We start from the raw sequence: 19103 nt of genomic DNA, 5'->3' as shown, positions 1-19103 counted from the left end.
TTGCCCTACAGAGCCAAGTTTCCTATATGTTCACTGAACCTGATCTGAATGCATAAGCCTGTACAGCAGCTTCCGAAAACAGATCTGGTTAAGTAAACAGCTAGTAGAGCAAACCTAGAAAGAGCTGTACAGGGTGCAGAGATTGAAGTGCACAACTGGTGCCAAGACCAATACATTGTGCCATATCTGGTGCCAAGACCAATGTATCAAACCATATTTGGTGTTTACATTTTTTTTTATTGTTTCTTTAATCAAACTCCAGTACAGGGTATGGAGGAGCAATTTTACATTTGGAAAACCATATAGGCAGTTCCTACTGCCAATCAGGAGTCCTGATACCCGCGGAGATATTTCTCTCTGCCTTCTATCCTGTGCACCTTCACTTAACCATGCTCCTCTCAGATCCTCCAATGACCCCCTTCTTTACTGCAGGAAACATATATAATGCTTCCCCCAGTTGTTTCATGGCCTCCCTCTAATCACAGCAAACAGTGCTGATGGCCACAACATGGAAGAAGCTTACTGTAAAGTAAACTGGCTTTACTTCAAATTGGCAAGGAAGGCTCATGTGTCCAAATACTGCCCAAGCACCCAGGGGGTTACAGGGTAGATCCCTTAAAGCTCACCTGTGTCAATGTACCCCCCTCTCTAGTGTAATGCAAGTAGGCAAACAAAACCAATGTGAAAATTGATGTACGTAGAGTTGCCAATGAATAAGTCATGTTACGGTCTGGCACAGACCCGCTTTAACAATTTAAGGACTAAACCTCAAGGGACTAAGGACAATTTAAGGACTAACACCCCCCTCCCCATTGATGCCATCCAGAGATTGTGGATATAAACTATACTTCTAGAAATGTAGGTTCATTCCTGAAGAGTCCTATAAAACACAAACGTAATGAACGCTCTGCACCAAATGTTATTGTAGCTAAAGCCTGGAGGCAGTAAACACCAAGGGGTTGGGTTACTAAGTGGCTGCTTTACAAACTGCTAATTTTTGGTGGTTTTTGCTGTGGGATATGAAGTGGCGATTTTTTTCAACGGCAACATGGTATATATTGCCACTATAAATCCTGCAGCAAAATCAATGAAAATAGGCTAAAAACCTGCAGTTTGTAAAACCACTGTTAAATACATAAATGGGACAAATGGGAATTATTCTTCTCTGCTCAACATATGAGTAATTATACCTTGCCACACAATTCAGAAGGTTACAAATGGCTACACAAAAAGATACATATAAAAGATGTAGTTGCAATGGCCAATATTGTTCCAAATGGGATAGACTTCTGAGCATCCTTCAAGTCCCCAGACCGGTTAGAACCAGCCATGATACCTGCATTGGGGAAAAAAAAAAAAAAAAAGAGTAACGCCTAAAGGTTTTTTCATGAAAAAAGAAGACAGGTGAAATGTTGATCGGTTGTCAAAACTGCTGTTGTGTCTCAAATACTGTTGCAGGAATGTTTCCGTACACAATTACAATCAAAGTCTTGCAATAGTCTGAAACCACTCCTCGCTACAAAGAGTGACTCCACCTACTAAACAGCAAAAGGTAAGTATGTCAAATTTAGCAATGCACACTCGTTTTAATGCTTGTAAGCTTGAAAAAAAATTTGGGACGAGTGAGTGAAAAGAATACTATGGACAGAATGAGGTAACGCGAAAGTCTAATGCAGGTACTATCCACTCATAAATAGCAAGAAGTCACCGAAAATAAATCAACCGAAACCGAGGCCTCAAGCGCAAAGTTATATCAGGTAAATATCACGATAGTATAATAATTATATTACCAAATTAGTGTTGGGTGTGGGTTGGGTTATTTAACAATACACCCAACATGACTTCTCACTATTCCCCATGTAGTTTTAGCACGTTATTGTAAAGTAAGATTACGTCTAGTTAAGTGCGCACAGTGCTCCCAAACCACGATAAATGAATTAGAGTTTATTAAAAATGTTTAGAAGTTTTTTGGTATGCTAAATGAATTTAGAACATTGCGATTTAGATATAAAATGACTATACATTATTCAAATAAAATTATAAGGGGAAATAAAGTAAAATTGCAGCCCCTGACCTTTGACCCGGAAGTGAATTAGGAAAAGGGTATAAAAAAATGATAATTTCTGCACATGTCACTTTACCTTGAGGAAGGGAGCAGCTGACTCCTGAAACACGTTGGTACAGGTACATGGTGACAGGATCATCCAGAAAGGAGGAACCATATAAGATCACCCCTTGGATAAGGACCCTGAGACAGAGGTTAATCCGGAAGCCTCCATCTTTAATAACTACGGGCCCTTATGAGGGGGACTTCTGGTAATTCTCCAATTCTATTGTATGGAGGAGGATCTATCCTCATGTAGAAAGCTTTTCACAGTATATAGCATTTGTGGCATTATTGTGAGCAGCATTGACGACCACATGCCCTGAGTTTATATCTATATTTTTTTATATTATTTTCATGTTTATTTTTCATTGAGTGTAATAAATTGCAGTTTGTATGGTATTACACTATGTCTGGCCGATTTTATATTTTTCATGTGTATGAAAACTTCACCACTACGGTCTGAAAATCATATACTGAATCCTGATTGAAGTTGTGGGGAAGTATTGATATATTCATTTATTCTCATCGTGGTTTGGGAGCACTGTGCGCACTTAACTAGACGTAATCTTACTTTACATATTGATCTTGGTACTGAAGGGTGGTACTAGTCACGACTAGTGATCTGCAGCAAATTAGGTGCTGGGCGCCTGTATAACACCATTCACTGTATATCTTTAGCACGTTATTGGTTTTTCAAGGGCTTTTATTGGAGATGAATACATTCGGTGAAAGTTACTAATGTTCACTTGTTTTTCCCTATATAATTCCCAGAAATATTTACTTGATTATGGTAACATTATACAATTTCCTGAGTAAACTGTCATTTTTCTCAAACATTAAACTGAATGACACATAAGCAAAAGGGTTAAGCCTAAAATGACAAAGAAAATTCTCAAAGCCGTCACACATTGGGTATATCTGTACAGATAAGACACTATAATTATAGGGAGACCAGTACTTTTTTTGCCTAAATATTGTAAATGAGCAATGCGGTATTGCCTTACCTGTCACAGAGGGAAAGTAAATTCCAACAAGCATTGTGAAGTAGGTCATGATGTCTGTCAACACATAATTTTGTCCCTCTCCTGAAGATGAAGAAGTTTGGTTTCTCTCAACAATAGATCCTTTTTGACTGTAAGCACTCCAAAGGTTATCTTAAAAAAAAAAGGAAACAAAAAAAAAAAGATCAGTCCTAAATTGTAAAGTTATCATTTAAAAATCAACATATTGGGGGCGTTTCAATTAGCCACAGGACTTACCGTAAGGTTTTAGCTCCTGAAGCTATTCAATTATTCCCACAGTAAGCTATATCTTTGGGCTAAGTGTCTGGAGCTATGCAATTACCACACGCAGTAACATTGCCATTAGTCCCGGGAGCACTAGTTAACACATACATCTCAGGAGGGTGCAAGCAGAAATCAGCATTAAGTGCTCCCTCGGGGGTAGTAGCAAACTTGCAAAGGGCAGTATTTGAATAGCTCCTGGGCACATAACCTGGGAGCTAAAACCCCACGGTAAGTCCTGCTGCTAATTTAATGGCCCACATTGTGTGATATTTAAATAGATAAGTGATGCTCAATATAAAACACTTCAACGGTAATTCTTTTTGAAGGTTAGAAGTCACACATTCAATAGTTGATCACTGCAACAAAGATATCCCCAAAATGGATGCTGAACATCATAGCACTAATCCCTAAAATCCCCCATATCAGACCTTCACATTCCCCCTTTACTTTCCACTCATACATCTCCACATACAGACCTGTCTGCCCTAATTAGATATTTCCTGTGCCCGCTCTGTGTTGTACGGTGGTGGTCTCCCGATGTGGAAAGCGAGCCGCTCCCATCATTACTAGTCTTATTATCTGGTTATATACACATAGAACAGAGGACAAGAGAGTAGGGTTATAGAGCTAGAGGCGGACTCAACAGACTGCTGGCAGCCCTGGGCCTGCCTGCTGCCCATCACTGATATACTGTAGATCAAAAAAGAGAATATCCCCATGTAATAACATTTTCTTATAGGGCTTTATATCAAAAGCAATTTTCAGCAACCTTTCAGACTACTTCATATGTCTAACCAACTATTGCATCATTTGTAACGTAAAACTGGACTCACCAATAAAAACACCACTAGCAACTCCAGGGATCCCTTGTATGTTGGTGACATTGTTTGACAGAAAATATTTGTCACAGTTCCTAGTGTGATTTACAGTTATACAGAATTTGTTCCACAATTCTTCATTAACTGTATTATTAAAAATATATTTGGCACAATCTTTAAGGTTACGAGTAGATAAAACACGGTTCCCAAGAAGGCAAATGCTGTAAAGTAAAATAATGCATTAAGCACTAAGGTTTTAAATACAGATCACATGTATTGTTATATAAAATATGACTGAAAACAAATAGTGTACTGCTTAAGAGTAAATCCCAAACCAACAACATGACAGTAACATATGATAGATGCACTTTAGACCAGATAATATAAGTGACTTTGCCTTTAATTTAAAAAATAAATAAATAAAAGTTACAGTCTGATTGGTTTTTGTGTTAGTCTTTCTGTAGTAACTATTTGAAAAGTGAAAAAAACCATGTATGTGTAATGTAAACACTAAAAGGTATAATTATGAAATTTAGACATACAGCATAAAGGTTACTATTTTTGTGGTTCCCGTGAAACCTACAGCCTGAGAAAGCTGCCTCGTGTTGCCTTATGGCAGACACAACCCTTTGTATAATAACACTAAAGGCAGGTAAGCAATGTGTGATTTCTCTCAGCTGTGTACCTACTCATCAATAGACTGTGGGCTTCCCAAGAATCAGGCTCCTCCCTACCATTTGTTTTCACATTCACATTTATTATGTCCCTGGTTTATGTATGTTCTGTGGCATCTTACAATAATTGATAATATTATATCAGTTTATAACAAAGTATTTCCAATTGTACCATTATATAATACCTGCATTAAAGATTTGTTGTGTTATGCTAAATTTAATCTTATGAGTGGTCACTTTCACTTAAATAATAAATCAGGTATTGGGAATAATAGACATGATAAAGAGGTGGTCTTGTAAACTGTACAGATTTGGCTATGTCACACCTAATACACACATTGTACGCTCTTAAATATAATTTAAACTCATAATTTATTATTTGTCTACAGAATTGAAAAAAAAAACAAAAAACCTACGTGCTGCTAGCATTAAGCCCATGGAAGCTCCAAGTTTACACAGATAAAATATAATATTGCCCTAAGACTGAGGTTCCCAAATGCGGTCCTCAAGGCACCCCAACAGTTCAGGTTTTAGAGATATCCTCGGTTGAGCAGAGGTGATTAAATCAAATTGACTGAAGTACTAATTAAGTCACCTGTGGACAAGCATGGATATCCTTAAAACCTAGACTGTTAGGGTGCCTTGAGGATCGAGTTTGGGAACCTCTGCCCTAAGAATAGCCTTATGAATAGCATCTACATGTGAATCATTGACAAAAATTTGCTTCTTTTGGCTAAACGACACCCTAATTCAAATAACAGTCATACTGTAAAACTGAAGAAAAGCCATGAAAATGAAGACCAAAGAGCATTTTAAGAAAATTAAAGTTATAGACATGCACAAAATAGGAATAGAAAATAATATCCAATTGCTTTGATATCCCAGTGAGCACCGCTGGATCATTTGTGAGGAAATGGAAGCATCATACCACCCAAGCATTGCCTAGACAAAGCTGTCCCTCAAAACTCAGCATCAGGGCAAGAAGACTAGTGAGGGAAACTACAGAGAGACCAACTATCACTTTGTAGGAGCTACACAGTTCAGTAGCTGAGACTGAAGTTAAGATGCACCAGTCAACCATATCAAGAGCTCTGCATAAAACTGGCCTGTATGGGAGGGTGGCTAGAAAAAGGCCATCACTGAAGAAAAACCACAGCAAAGTATGTCTGAAGTCTGCCAGAAAACATCAGCTAGACCCAGCTAAAATGTATGATAAAGTTTTGTGATCAGATGAGATAAAAATGGTTCATGATACAAATACTGCAGAGAGAGAGAGAATGAGAGATGTGTGTGTACTGTATTGTATATACATAAATACATACACACACAAAATTACATTGGGACATTTTAAATTTTTGACTGAATATGCCAATAAATTAGTAAGGGAAATAGCAAGTAATAACATATACTTACGGAAAGTCAGGAGGTTCAAAAGCCGATTTGATTACACCTGCATATATTGCCATAATGGACAGGATCACACAGGCAAGGAATACTAATGCAAGCTTGTTCACATACTTAACACCAACAAAAACTACTATAGCCATTACAACAATTATACATGTCCCATAAATTCTCATGTTGTTTAACATGGCTTGAGGATCATCTTGTTCTATCGGGAAAATAGCAGCATTTGGAGATATATAAGTCTGTGAAAAGAAAGGATACCAAGATGCTCAGCTTTGTAATTACAGTTCATTATAGAATATATTATTATTAATTTTCAGGCTATTTCTTGCACCCAATTTATTTACTAAAGGTCAATTTAAAATCGATGCCATCGACAGAATTTCCGACCGCAAAATCTGCATTTTTATCATTCATAGGGTTTTAACTTCAAATTGATTAAAATGCGGATTTTGCTGTTGGAAATTCCGTCGATGGTGATTGATTTAGATCGATTTTAAATCAAACTAAATATACCTTTATTAAATTTACCCTGAGGAGTGCTTTCTTTGGTTCTTCGATCGACCATTGGATAATCTTTTATTCTTAGGTACACTTTAAAGGATAGAGTAATGAAAAAGTGTTTTTGGCGGTGGTTTAGAACTACCACATATAGAATGCAATTTTGCTCTTCAAACTGGAGTATTTACTATCCTGCAGTTTGAAGGGTCAAAGACAAACTATTAAACTTCATGCAGTTTAAGATAATTTGCATGCTGTTTATTTAAAACCACCACCATTCTAGGGTCCCACACCAAGGAAGAGAGGTAGGCCACAGCTAGTAATGTGCTAGACAATGATACCCATATTCCTGGTACATAGGTACCCGAGAAAAAAAAAAAAAATGTTCCCTCTTCAGTATAAATCTTATCTGTGAATTTTTAGACTAATGAGTGTAATAAATATAATCTATGATCTCTGTAATCTAATAATAATTAGAATATGTGCCTCCTTTAGCAGAATAATAATAGATGTCCCCTTAAGTAAAATAATAATACTAATAATAATCTCCCTTCACTAGAATAATAATAAACAGTGTTGCCATTCTTATAATAATCAATAAGTTTAATACATATTATCTGTAGTGTAGCAGATGTAAATACTTTACATACCTTAGTGCTCTTCCTCATTGCACCACTTTCTGCACTGTATGCAGAGCGGTTCTCAGACTCCGGCTTATACACTGTGGCCCTGATGTAATTTCGGTGCAATGTTTAAGGGAGCTAGGGACCTATTTGCATACAGCTCAGCTAACAGCAGTTGTGGCCATGCAGCAAGTGCTACACTGAACGGTTTAGGGCCAGCAACCCTAAGATAAGGACACGTCCCTCAGATACTGTGGCCCATTGGGGACATCCTTGGTAGCCCAATGGGCCAATAAGACACCTGGGAAGTGCATGCAGGAACTATCTCAACAAAACCTAGATAAAGTGTATGAAATGAAAGTCCAGGTCATCACTGCTTGCCACCTAATAATCAATGTACTACCCATCCAGTTATGCACAAAGTACATCACACTGGCAACATTGCCTAGAATCTAGTATATAAAAAAATACAATTACAGACAAAAAGTACACATCATGAGGAAGCAAAGTCAGTAATCAGCACCATAATAAAAATAGGTCCATTGTCCTCGCATTGTCATGACTTTAAGCCATAAACATACCTTCTAACATTTAGAAATCAAGACAAGTTAAGTGTTTCCCAATCCACCGAAGCTTTAGGAAAAAATTCCACCCACTTTAATGAAAATACTACCCCTCTGAGGCTACCTCAAATAAGGCAACACTTGTGCACAGTTCACCTAAATGTTTTTTTACCTTCACTACAGTGAGGCATGCACCTTGATGTGCGCTGAGTGGGCCTTAGAGACACATCAGTAATAAATAAAGGTCATTTTGCAGTACACCTTGGCTGCAATTTGTAAATGATATAGTAAGGTTACATTGTATTTGTACTTAGATTGGCATTTCCCTTTCAACACAGCAAACAGGTGCAGATGAGTGAAAGGGTATGGTGTACATCTTCAATATAAACGCTCCTGTTATTTTATGTACATTATTCAGCTTTGCAACACACTCACAAATGTCAAATAGTGGGTTTGTCTTAAATGTTATACAAGTTAACAATTTTGTTAGAGACACCAATACGGATTATTGCTGCTAGGTAATTTCAGCTAAATTTGGCCTGTACAATGACTTAAATGTGGTTTAGAATTTTCCAGTACAGGGCCGGATTAACGGGGGCGATCGTCCCTGGGCCCCCACACATAAAGGGCCCCCACACTCTTCGAGGTTAACGTGCGCTGGAGGAGACGGAACCAGTTCCGCCTCCTCCGGGCCACCTCAGCCCGGCGCCGCAGAGAGGGTCAATTTACCGGGCGCACGCTGGTCGCCCGCTGGTAACCAGCGTGCACCCAGCTCTCTCCTCACAGCAGCAGCCGGAGTGAGCCCCGACTTCCGGCTCACGCAGTGTGCACTATGGGAGAGACATGACGTCTCTCCCATAGTGCAGAGGAGCAGCCGAGCGGACCAGACGGCAGCAGCGGACGTGGGAGCGGGGTTTAAGGTAAGTATTATTTTTTTTTTGTGTGTGTGTGTGCAGGCAGCTTTATTACTGGGGGCAATACGCGGGGGGACATTAATATGGGGGGCAATGCTCGGGGGCCATTACTACTAGGGGCAATGCTCGGGGGGCATTACTACTGGGGGCAATGCTCGGGGGGCATTACTACTGGGGGCAATGCTTGGGGGGGCATTACTACTGGGGACAATGCTTGGGGGGGCATTACTACTGGGGGCAATACTCGGGGGGGGCATTACTACTGGGGGCAATGCTTGGGGGGCATTACTACTGGGGAAATGCTTGTGGGGCATTACTACTGGGGACAATGCTTGGGGGGCATTACTACTGGGGGCAATACTCGGGGCGGGCATTACTACTGGGGGCAATGCTTGGGGGGCATTACTACTGGGGGAAATGCTTGTGGGGCATTACTACTGGGGGCAATTCTCAGGGGAGGCATTACTATTGGGGGCTCTACTTGGGTGCGGTGCATTACTACTGGGGCACTACCACAGGAGCACTATTACAGAAGGAGCATTACTATTGGGGGCACTAATACAGGGCCACTACTACTGGGGGTATTTATACAGAGGGCTCCACTATAGGGGACATTACTATTGGTGGCACTACCACAGGGGGCATTACTACTGGGGGGGTATTACTATTCGGGGCTCTACCACTGGGGACATTTATAAAGGGGACATTACTATTCGGGGCACTACAATAGGGGCATAACTACTGGGGACATGACTACAGGTGGCACTTCTAATGGGGCTATTGAATAGGCACTGCATAAGTGGCACCACTCCTGGGGGCAATACTACTCTGGGCTCTGCATATAGGACATTACTACTGTGAGCACTGACATTACTGGGGGCACTGCATAAGGGGCACCACTACTGTGGCCTCTGCATAAGGTCCCCATTGTGCATGCCCCCAGTTTGTCCACATTTAATAGGGGCCCCCACAGACCTTAATCCGGCCCTGTTCCAGTATGTCTAATAAAATCTAAATCTGATAGATCTCAGATCATATTATAATCAGGCAAAACAAATTGCCAAATTTGATCAGAGTGTGTTAGGAAAATCAACAGACCTAGCCAGAAGTACCACCACGACCCTTATTAGTCACTGGATATTTTGAGCACAAGAGCCAAACATGTTAGATTTCATTATACTGCACTGATCCTTTATGGTTCATTTCAATAAGCACACACTAAAGCTGGATACACAGTAGGTCAACTTGACGGCTGATTCGGGTAAGAATACACACTTACCAATCGGCAGCGCGACATGTTGTCCTGACGTTACAGCTGGGTGGGAATTTTAATTTGCCCACCCAGTTGTGAAGTTAGGGCCTGATTCAGAGCCGGATGCTATTTGCGCTCGCTCGTTCAGAAAAAGGAGCCAGATATTTGAATAGAGTGCTCGCTCTTTGCGGTCTGTCGATGCCTCTATGTCTGAGCGAGCGAACGAAACATGTGCTCGCTATTTTGTAAAGACGCCCCCCTGGCCGTTCGCATCATACGTCATCTCCGCTATTTATTAGATTAATCGAGTACATCAAAAGGCGTCTGAACTGCTCGCTGTGCTTGTGGTTGGATTTTCCTACAGCGATCATGCGAACAGTTCAGGCTAAGAGACAACCAAGTGACGTGGCCGATGACGCTGCTTTGTTAATTATGCACACCCTTAAAACGCCCGTTTGGCACGCCTGCATTCGGATCTCCACTCCCCGTTTTCAAGCACCTTCCCCTGTTACCACCCACAAACGCCTCATCCTGTCACTCAAATTAGCAGGCACTCGCTATTTTGCGAACACACGATTTCCGGCCGCACTGACTGGTTGGTGCATGCGCATTACGACCCATACGCATGCGCAGATGTGCGAACATCGCTCGGAGCGAACGAGCGGCTCTGAATCAGGCCCTTAGTCCCTCCAGTAAGTGTATATGGGCAGTTGGAGCTAGATGTGCTGACACATCTGCAGACAGAGCCGGCCTAAATCTATTTGATGCACTAGGCATGATTTTTGTTGATGCTCCCTAGCAGATAATCCCAACAATAAGTTTAGTGTTTGTACATGGACACCAAAAATAACACATTGATTATGGCTTATTTTCTATTGTTAAAGAAATACGTGCTAAATGCACAATATATACAACTATCCAGGCATCTTCCCTTATTACGGCCCACGGCGCAGAGGTGAACGGCGTAAAATGAGTCAGTCAGACTCATTATACTGCTGTGGGCCACTTCATTGCGGAGAGCTCAGATCGGTGCAAGGTACCAGCTGCACTGCCGCTAGTTCCGCCAGCACCCTTCTATCGGTCTCACAGCACAGCACCCATCACCCAGCAGCACAGATCACAATGGCAACCAAAACACCCATCACCACTCTCCAACACCGCAATCCTCAACCAGCACCCTTCACTCAGCACAGCACCCCTCATAAAGAACCCTTCTGCCCTTTCCCAGCACAGCACCCCTCACCCAGCAGCACAGGTCACAGCGACACCCATCAACAATAACCCCTCACCCGGCTAGCACAGAGCACCAGCACCCCTCATAGCAGTCAGCTCAGCATCTCCCACTACATGCTGAGTGGACTTCAATTAAAACATTTTTCTAACACAGTCACTTACTTTTTAAAACTGGCTGGCAGACTGCCTGTACGTCCGCCCCAGCTAAAGCCTCCTCACTGGGCTTTGTGAGGGTGGCGCTGGCAGGCTGCAGGGGGTCAGTGAAAGCTCAGCCTGCTGGTCTCCGCAAAGGCCCATGGGAGGAAGAGCTCACTGTTTGCGGCTGCTGGGCCGGTTTGGGCCCGGCAGCAGCAAACAATGGATGCTGCGGAGCGGCAGTAGCAGCTGCCCCAGTTAGCAGCAGATGCCCTGTGCCTACCCAAAACCTTTGCTGGCCACCGGCCCTAGGCGGGCTTGGATGCCCCTAGGCATTCCAAATGCCCTAGGTATTTGCTTAGTTTGCCTATGCCTAGGGCCGGCTCTGTCTGCAGATAACGCTGCCAATGTCCGTGCTGCACAGTCGACACGTTGTGCCTGTGAACGACGTAGTTCACAGACAAATCGGGGGTACACACCCGTCGATGTGCTTGCGATGTAACAGCTGTTTGATTGAACACCCAATATATCACCCAGTGTGTACACAGCATAAGATGCTGTAGGTTTCTTTTTATTTGCTCATATTCTACTTGAATTAATAAATAATAATTTCTGCTCTGTCTCCACAGTAAAAATGGGAGAAATGTACAGAATTTAATGGCAAATATTGAAAGGTATGAAAGACCCCCCTACACCAAACATCAAGAAAAAAAGAAAAAGGAGGGCGTGGCCTGGCTGGTCTAGGGAACAGACGTGTGTCACATCGGCTCCTGCGATACCGAGTCAAATTGACCCACTGATTACTTCCCCCTGGACTTGAGGGGTATCCACCAACTCCAGAAACACACCTGAACTTAGAGGGACAAGGCTTAGCAGAGTCGGGAACCACTTTATGTGATTCTGCAGACTGCGGCCTAACTGCTCCCTCATAGCCTGGGACTAAATTTCCCACCCAACCCAGAGAGAAGCTCCGGCACCCTGGTGTCCACCCATCCCACATCGGGCACCCCCGGAGTCTCCTTGCAGCCCCCGCGGACCCCAGCGTTACCTACACCTACCTTGGGTGGAGAAGAGTGTCCCCTAACTGGTCTGCCTGGCTGCGATCTCTGTCTGGCCTCAGACGCGACCTCCGGCTCCCTGCTCCTGCCGCCCGGCTGCTTGCTTGGGGCCGCCGCTTCCGGACCTCCTGCTACACGCCGCTCCTTCCCAGACGTGGATGCCGGGTCCCTGCTGCCGCCGCCGCCCGGCCTGACAGAGGCCGCCGTCTCTGGGTCTCTCCCGTCTTGCCGCCCGCCCTCGGTTCCGGCTTCTGGCCCCTTGCTGCTGCTGCCCGGCTGTTTGGCTGAGGCCACTGCTCCCGGCTCCCCTGTGTCTCGCCGCTCGCTCTCGGAGGCGGCGTCCGGATCCCTGCTGGTGCCGCTCAACTGGGGCTGCGGCTGTTGGCTCTCCTGCACCACGCCATCCTCATTTGGTCACGGCTTCCGGCTCCCTGCTGCTACCGCCCGGCTGCTCGGCTGGGGCTGCCGCTGACATCCCTGGCTTTGGGCAGTTTATCTGCAGCACATCTTGTGTTGCCCCTGTGCCCTACATCCAGTCGTGAAGCTGCTGGACACAACTGAAGCCCTTGGGACAATTGATAACGGCTGAAAAGATCCAGATGAGACGCCCCTGAGGTCCTGCTGGTTTCCTGACACCACTGGTGAGTGTTGATGCTCCCTTGCCCTGGTGTTCTCAATTACTAATATCCAAGCCTGCTGATCTCTCCAGGGGAGTTAAATTTGCTACTCTGCAAATCTCCCAATTCTACTTCTCCCTGACTGAAGATTTGGCGCCACCTTGTGGTACACAGTTATAACCACAATTTATACATTTTACAAATCCTCTCTTACTAATACCAATCACTTCAGTTTAAAATATTGAGGGTTTTTTTTTTTGCTATATATACCTCATATACTACTATATTAATATACGGAATTACTCGTGACTTGCTTCATTGAAAATGTGACATTGGCTTCCGCCATGAATACCTAGCCAGCAGCCTCGGGGGGTCTGTGCTCATTTGCAGTTCCTCCATGTGACATCTTTTTAAGTATCACATTCCGCATGCCCACTTCGCCTTCATATTATTTTATCATCTCTGAACATGGGCAAAGATAAAAAATCTGCTCAAAAGAGGGAGGACCCTCGCCCCCGAAATGACTCCTTTCAATTGGACCCGAGACCCTTCCTTCTCCCAACCCCCTCCAAAGAAGTCCCTGCACTCAATCCATCAGATTCACTTTCAAATTCTTCTAACCCGCCAAGCCCTTCCTCAGTTGAGGCTTCCGCCCTTCAATCCTCTTCTAAACTGGGCAGCGAGATTAAAGAAATCTTGACATACATCAAGACGCTGCCTACCAAACAGGACCTACAAACTACCATCAGGCAGGAAATGGCGTCTGTCAAGCGGGACTTGTCATTACTTTCAGACCGTCTCACGTCATTGGAAGAGACTCAAGAATCTACGGACACAACCCTATCTAAGTTGACAGATATCATCTCATCACAGTCCGCTGAACTGCAATCTCTAAAATCCAGGGTGGATGATCTAGATAACAGAGGGAGACTAAATAATATCCGCATCAGAGGCCTTCCTGAAGATGTCCAAACTCCTAACCTTATCGACGCCCTGACTAAAATCTTCAACGAAATCCTCGGCAATGACCCACATGATAAAATTGTTTTCGACAGAGCTCATTGGGCTTTACGTCCTCGAGGTCTTTCATCGGTTAAGCCAAGGGATGTAATTTGTCGCTTGCACTATTTTTCTCAAAAGGATGAGATTATGCGTAAAGTCAGGCAATTGGAAGGTGTCGACTTCAATGGAGAGACTATTCACATATATCAAGACTTATCTTGGCATACCCTTCAGCTTCGCAGAGCCTTAAAACCGCTCACTGATGAACTCCGCAAGAGGCAGTTGAAATACCGATGGGGCTTTCCGTTTCATCTTCAGGTTACTTTCTCCGGTAAATCACATCTTCTCCACACCCCCTCAGATCTTCCAGCGTTCTGCTCTATGCTAGGCCTACCACCTGTTGAAACGCCTGAATGGAAGGATCCTCTGGCCCAATTGGTCTTACCTCCTCACTCAGAGAACCACTCTTCTTGGCATTCAGTTCAGCATTCCAGAAAGCGATTGAAAAATCATCCTCTTCCGCCTGAATTGGAGGACACCTGAGGTTTTTTCCTGATAGTATATTTTTGCTATAAGCTTAATGTTTTCTAATATGTTCAGGTTTATTATTATATTCATAACCTAGGAAATCATTTTTGATGTAATATCTAAATTTGTGATTTATTATAATCACATTGGCTAGGCCATTATAGTCTTGTAGGTCTCGATTATTTGTTTCTGGTTCTACATTTCGGGGACGACTGATTACCCTCCCTGTAGTTACATGTTTTCATGTTCTAATCCCAATCTTACTAACATTTTCTAGTTTATAGATATTTAGTATCCGCATTTGTCTTTTCTATTGCTAAGATGTCACTGTTTAAATTTATTTTTGTTTTATATTAGGACTGCATTTGACTATGACCCCCTATGATCCCCAACGCGCTATCTATGTTAGCATTTACTGAGATATTGGTTTATTATAAATTTTCCACTGTCTCAGACGCGGGAATTCTAATGTTCTCGGTGTTGTATAACATTGTATCTTAATGCTTTTTTGTTTTTTCTCTCTTTTTGTTTTCTTCTGTTTTTCCTTTTCTCCTGTTTTTCTGCCCTTTCTTTTTCTTTCCCTCTCTTTCTCCCAGGGACCACTACCATACTTCCCTACAAATCTCCTCAAATGACTACAGCTGCCAAGCTTATTGTTTCCTCCATTAACGCTCGAGGCCTAAACATCCCTGAAAAAAGATCTAAGCTTTTACGCTCTTTATGGGCAGATAAAGTCGATGTAGCTATGATTCAGGAAACCCATTTTAAATTTGGGGTTCGCTCCCCTTCCCTTCTTGACCGTCATTATCCTACGGTGTTCTTTAGTAATAGTCCTGAAGGGAAATCTAAGGGAGTTGCGATTCTTTTTTCAAAACGATTACCCATCTCCGATGTTTAAATGTATAAGCTGATTCCAGGTAGAGTACTTCTAGTTACTTGTCAACTTTTCCACCAGGACTTTACATTTATTAATGTATATGCTCCTAATCAGGCACAACATAACTTTTTGAAATCTGTCCTAGACCAGCTTGATTCTCGGTTAAAGGGTATTATAATTTTAGGGGGAGACCTTAACTTGACCACGGACCATATTACTTGTTGTTTCATCTAATTCCCCTCGATTCTCAAAGGCTAAGTACAGACACGTTAAACAGAGTTTCCATAATCACCAGCTGGCCGACTCCTGGAGAATTTTGCATCCCACCGGTCGTGACTATTCATTCTATTCCAACCCCCACAAGACATACTCCCGTTTGGATTATTTATTTTTGAGTCACAGACATCTCCACTTGCTCACTGACGCCAATATTGGTCCCATCACGTGGTCGGACCATGCCCCTGTTTCTCTGACGTTGTCACTACCTGGGTTCTCTTTCGGACAATGGTCTTGGCGGCTTAACGAATCTCTATTACAAGATCCCTATTGTAAGACAGAAGTTGACACGGCTCTTTCGGACTATCTAGCTTTGAATGTTACTCCCGAAGTTTCACAGGTTACTATCTGGTAAGCTCATAAATGTGTAATTAGAGGCAAATTTATTCAACTCGGCTCTTACATTAAGAAACGGAAATCTGCATGGATCTCGACTCTACTCCAGCGTATCAATCTGCTTGAGACTTCACATAAATCATCTCTATCTGGCGATGTTTATTTGAAGTTGTCAGAGGCTCGTGCGGAACTCAATAGGATACTTTCTGACGACATAAAGTTATCTTTACGGAAATGTAAGAGCCGGTTTTATCAGTGGAGTAATAAGCCAGGGAAGCTTCTAGCACGGGCTTTGAGGACTCAGCGAGCATCTGGATTTATCTCAACTATTAAAGATAGTTCAGGCACATCTCACTCATTGTCATCTAAAATTGCTTCCTGTCTTCGACAATATTATTCGACTCTCTATAACCTGGCGGGTTCCTCTTCTACATCATCACCTCCTGTTTCTTCCCAAGACATATTAGACTATCTCTCCACAGCCACCTTTCCCACCTTGTCTCCTTCAGATAGAGACGCCCTAGAGCTTCCCTTCACAATGAAAGAACTCGATTCTGTCTTATCTTCTTCCCCTTCAGGTAAAAGCCCTGGCCCAGATGGTCTAACCATCGCATACTATAAAACTTTTAAGGATAAACTGGCCCCTATGCTTTTAAATGCCTTTAACACAATTTCCGCAGACTCTCAATTTTCTAGACAATCTCTAGAAGCATATATTTCGGTAATCCCTAAATCAGGCAAGGACCCCTCCCTGTGTCCGAGCTACAGACCCATTTCACTCCATAATGTTGATCTTAAATTATACGCCAAACTCATAGCCAATAGATTACATCCACTTCTCCCACAATTGGTTCACAACGATCAAGTAGGGTTTGTCAGGGGCAGAGAAGCTCGAGATAATACAACTAAAATTCTCAACCTGATTCAGTTAGTGTCGCAGACAAATGTACCTACCATTCTTCTATCAACTGACGCTGAAAAAGCGTTTGACAGGATTTGTTGGCTATTTATGAGGTCTGTTCTCGGTCACGTGGGATTGGGTCCTCTCGCTATACAGAGGATCTTAGCCCTACATGAGTCTCCATCAGTAAGAGTGAGGGTCAATGGCACCTTATCAGATCCCTTTTTAATAAGTAATGGTACTCGACAGGGATGCCCATTGTCCCCACTAATCTTTGTGCTTTGCATGGAAGCTCTGGCGAGGTCTATTAGAACTAACCCTCATATCTCAGGCGTTCAGGCTGGCGGGATAGAATATAAACTCGCATTATTTGCTGACGATCTCCTAGCTATTATTTCTCAACCGGTCACATCTTTACCGCACTTGATGTTGGAATTTGAAAAGTTTGGGAAATTATCCAATTTTAAAATTAATTTTTCGAAATCCAGTGCCCTTAATTTATCTGCCCCCTCCCCTACAATAGCGAGTTTACAAGGTTCCTTCCCATTTACCTGGCACCTGTCCCATATCACATATTTAGGGATTAAACTTACTAGAAATCTGTCACAATTATTCCAAACAATTTTTCTCCCCTTTCTTTCCTCAATCCGCTCGGATTATTCCCAATGGCACCTGAAGCAGCTTTCGTGGTTAGGAAAGATTAATGTGGTGAAGATGAATACACTACCCAAACTGCTCTATGTTCTCCAGACGTTGCCAATTGCTGTTCCGGAATCTTGGTTTCGATCACTTACTTTACTGATCCGTCAATTTATTTGGTCCCGAAAGAGACCTAGAATCAGACGTGACTTACTATCACGCCCAAAACAGTTAGGTGGTCTTCAGCTCCCAGGCATTAAATCCTATTATCATGCCATCCATCTAAATAGAATCCTTGAATGGACCAGAGACAGAGATATTAAACAATGGATTGCCATTGAAGGCTGCTTCATGAAACAACACCCTGAGATAGTTCCATGGTTGCCGACTCTTCCTAAGATATCCCCTACTCACCCAACTATCTCTCCCACCCTTTCTTTATGGCTTATCCCTAACATCTCCTCACTTTTTGGCCCTCACACTTCGTTTCTGGCTAATCCAAGGTTCCCGCCAGGTATTGACCCTTCCCATTTTCCCAACTGGACCGAGGCGGGTCTCTTCAGAGTTGGTCAGCTGGTAAATGCTTCTGGCATTAAACAGTTCTCAGAGATCCGGGAGAGATGGAACATTACTCAGTCGGATTTCTGGAAGTTTTTGCAAGTACGCCATTTCCTTACCTCAGATAATAGGCTTACCTTAGCAAAAAGGGACCTCACTAATTTTGAGAAATTGTGTGTCACCCCACTATCCCCCACACATACAATATCTGCCCTTTATCAACTATTATTATCCAGTCAAGTGTCTAGTATTCCACCTTGGGCTAAGGCTTGGGAGAGAGATTTAAATCTAACTCTTTCTGACTCGGACTGGCAGACTATCTTTCTTAGAACCCACACTAGCTCTATTTGTATCACCGTTAGGGAAACACAATATAAGATTCTAATGCAATGGTATCGTCATCCCGTCATATTACATTCCATGTTCCCATCAGTTCCCAATACTTGTTGGAGATGTTCTTCCGCTGTGGGCTCTCTCCGACATATTTGGTGGGATTGTTCTTCACTATCAAATTTTTGGTCCGATGTTATCTCTATCTCCCAACAAATTTTAGGCTTTCCCGTTCCCACAGGCCCTGAATTCTGGTTAATTAACCATTCGTCGGTCCCATTGTCCCAGTTCAGGAAATCCCTATTTCGCCATCTGAGTAACGCAGCTCGTGCTGTGATACCTGTACTCTGGAGATCTGCTACTCCTCCTACACGTAAAGACTGGTTTTGTAGGCTTCATTATTTTATGTCAATGGAAGATATTTTATATTCCTCTCTAGATAAGCCCTCTGAATTTGTCAATACCTAG

The 19103-nt window shown here is 42.8% G+C and overlaps 1 protein-coding gene across 1 annotated transcript in view; it reads right to left on the bottom strand.

Moving 5' to 3' along the window:
- SLC12A7 (solute carrier family 12 member 7) overlaps positions 1-19103 on the bottom strand; it is a 193835-nt gene that overhangs the window by 52775 nt on the left and 121957 nt on the right. Inside the window, exons 7-10 of the mRNA XM_088445686.1 lie at positions 6299-6534; positions 4227-4432; positions 3112-3261; positions 1238-1336 (exon numbers count right to left, since the gene is read on the bottom strand). Coding sequence (XP_088301812.1) covers positions 1238-1336; positions 3112-3261; positions 4227-4432; positions 6299-6534 — 691 coding nt within the window. The remainder of the gene's footprint in view (positions 1-1237; positions 1337-3111; positions 3262-4226; positions 4433-6298; positions 6535-19103) is intronic.

Source organism: Taudactylus pleione, unplaced genomic scaffold (assembly GCF_031769625.1).
Source record: "Taudactylus pleione unplaced genomic scaffold, aTauple2 ptg000386l, whole genome shotgun sequence".
NCBI classification, from domain to species: Eukaryota; Metazoa; Chordata; class Amphibia; order Anura; family Myobatrachidae; genus Taudactylus; species Taudactylus pleione.
This window is presented reverse-complemented; position numbering and strand designations above follow the sequence as displayed.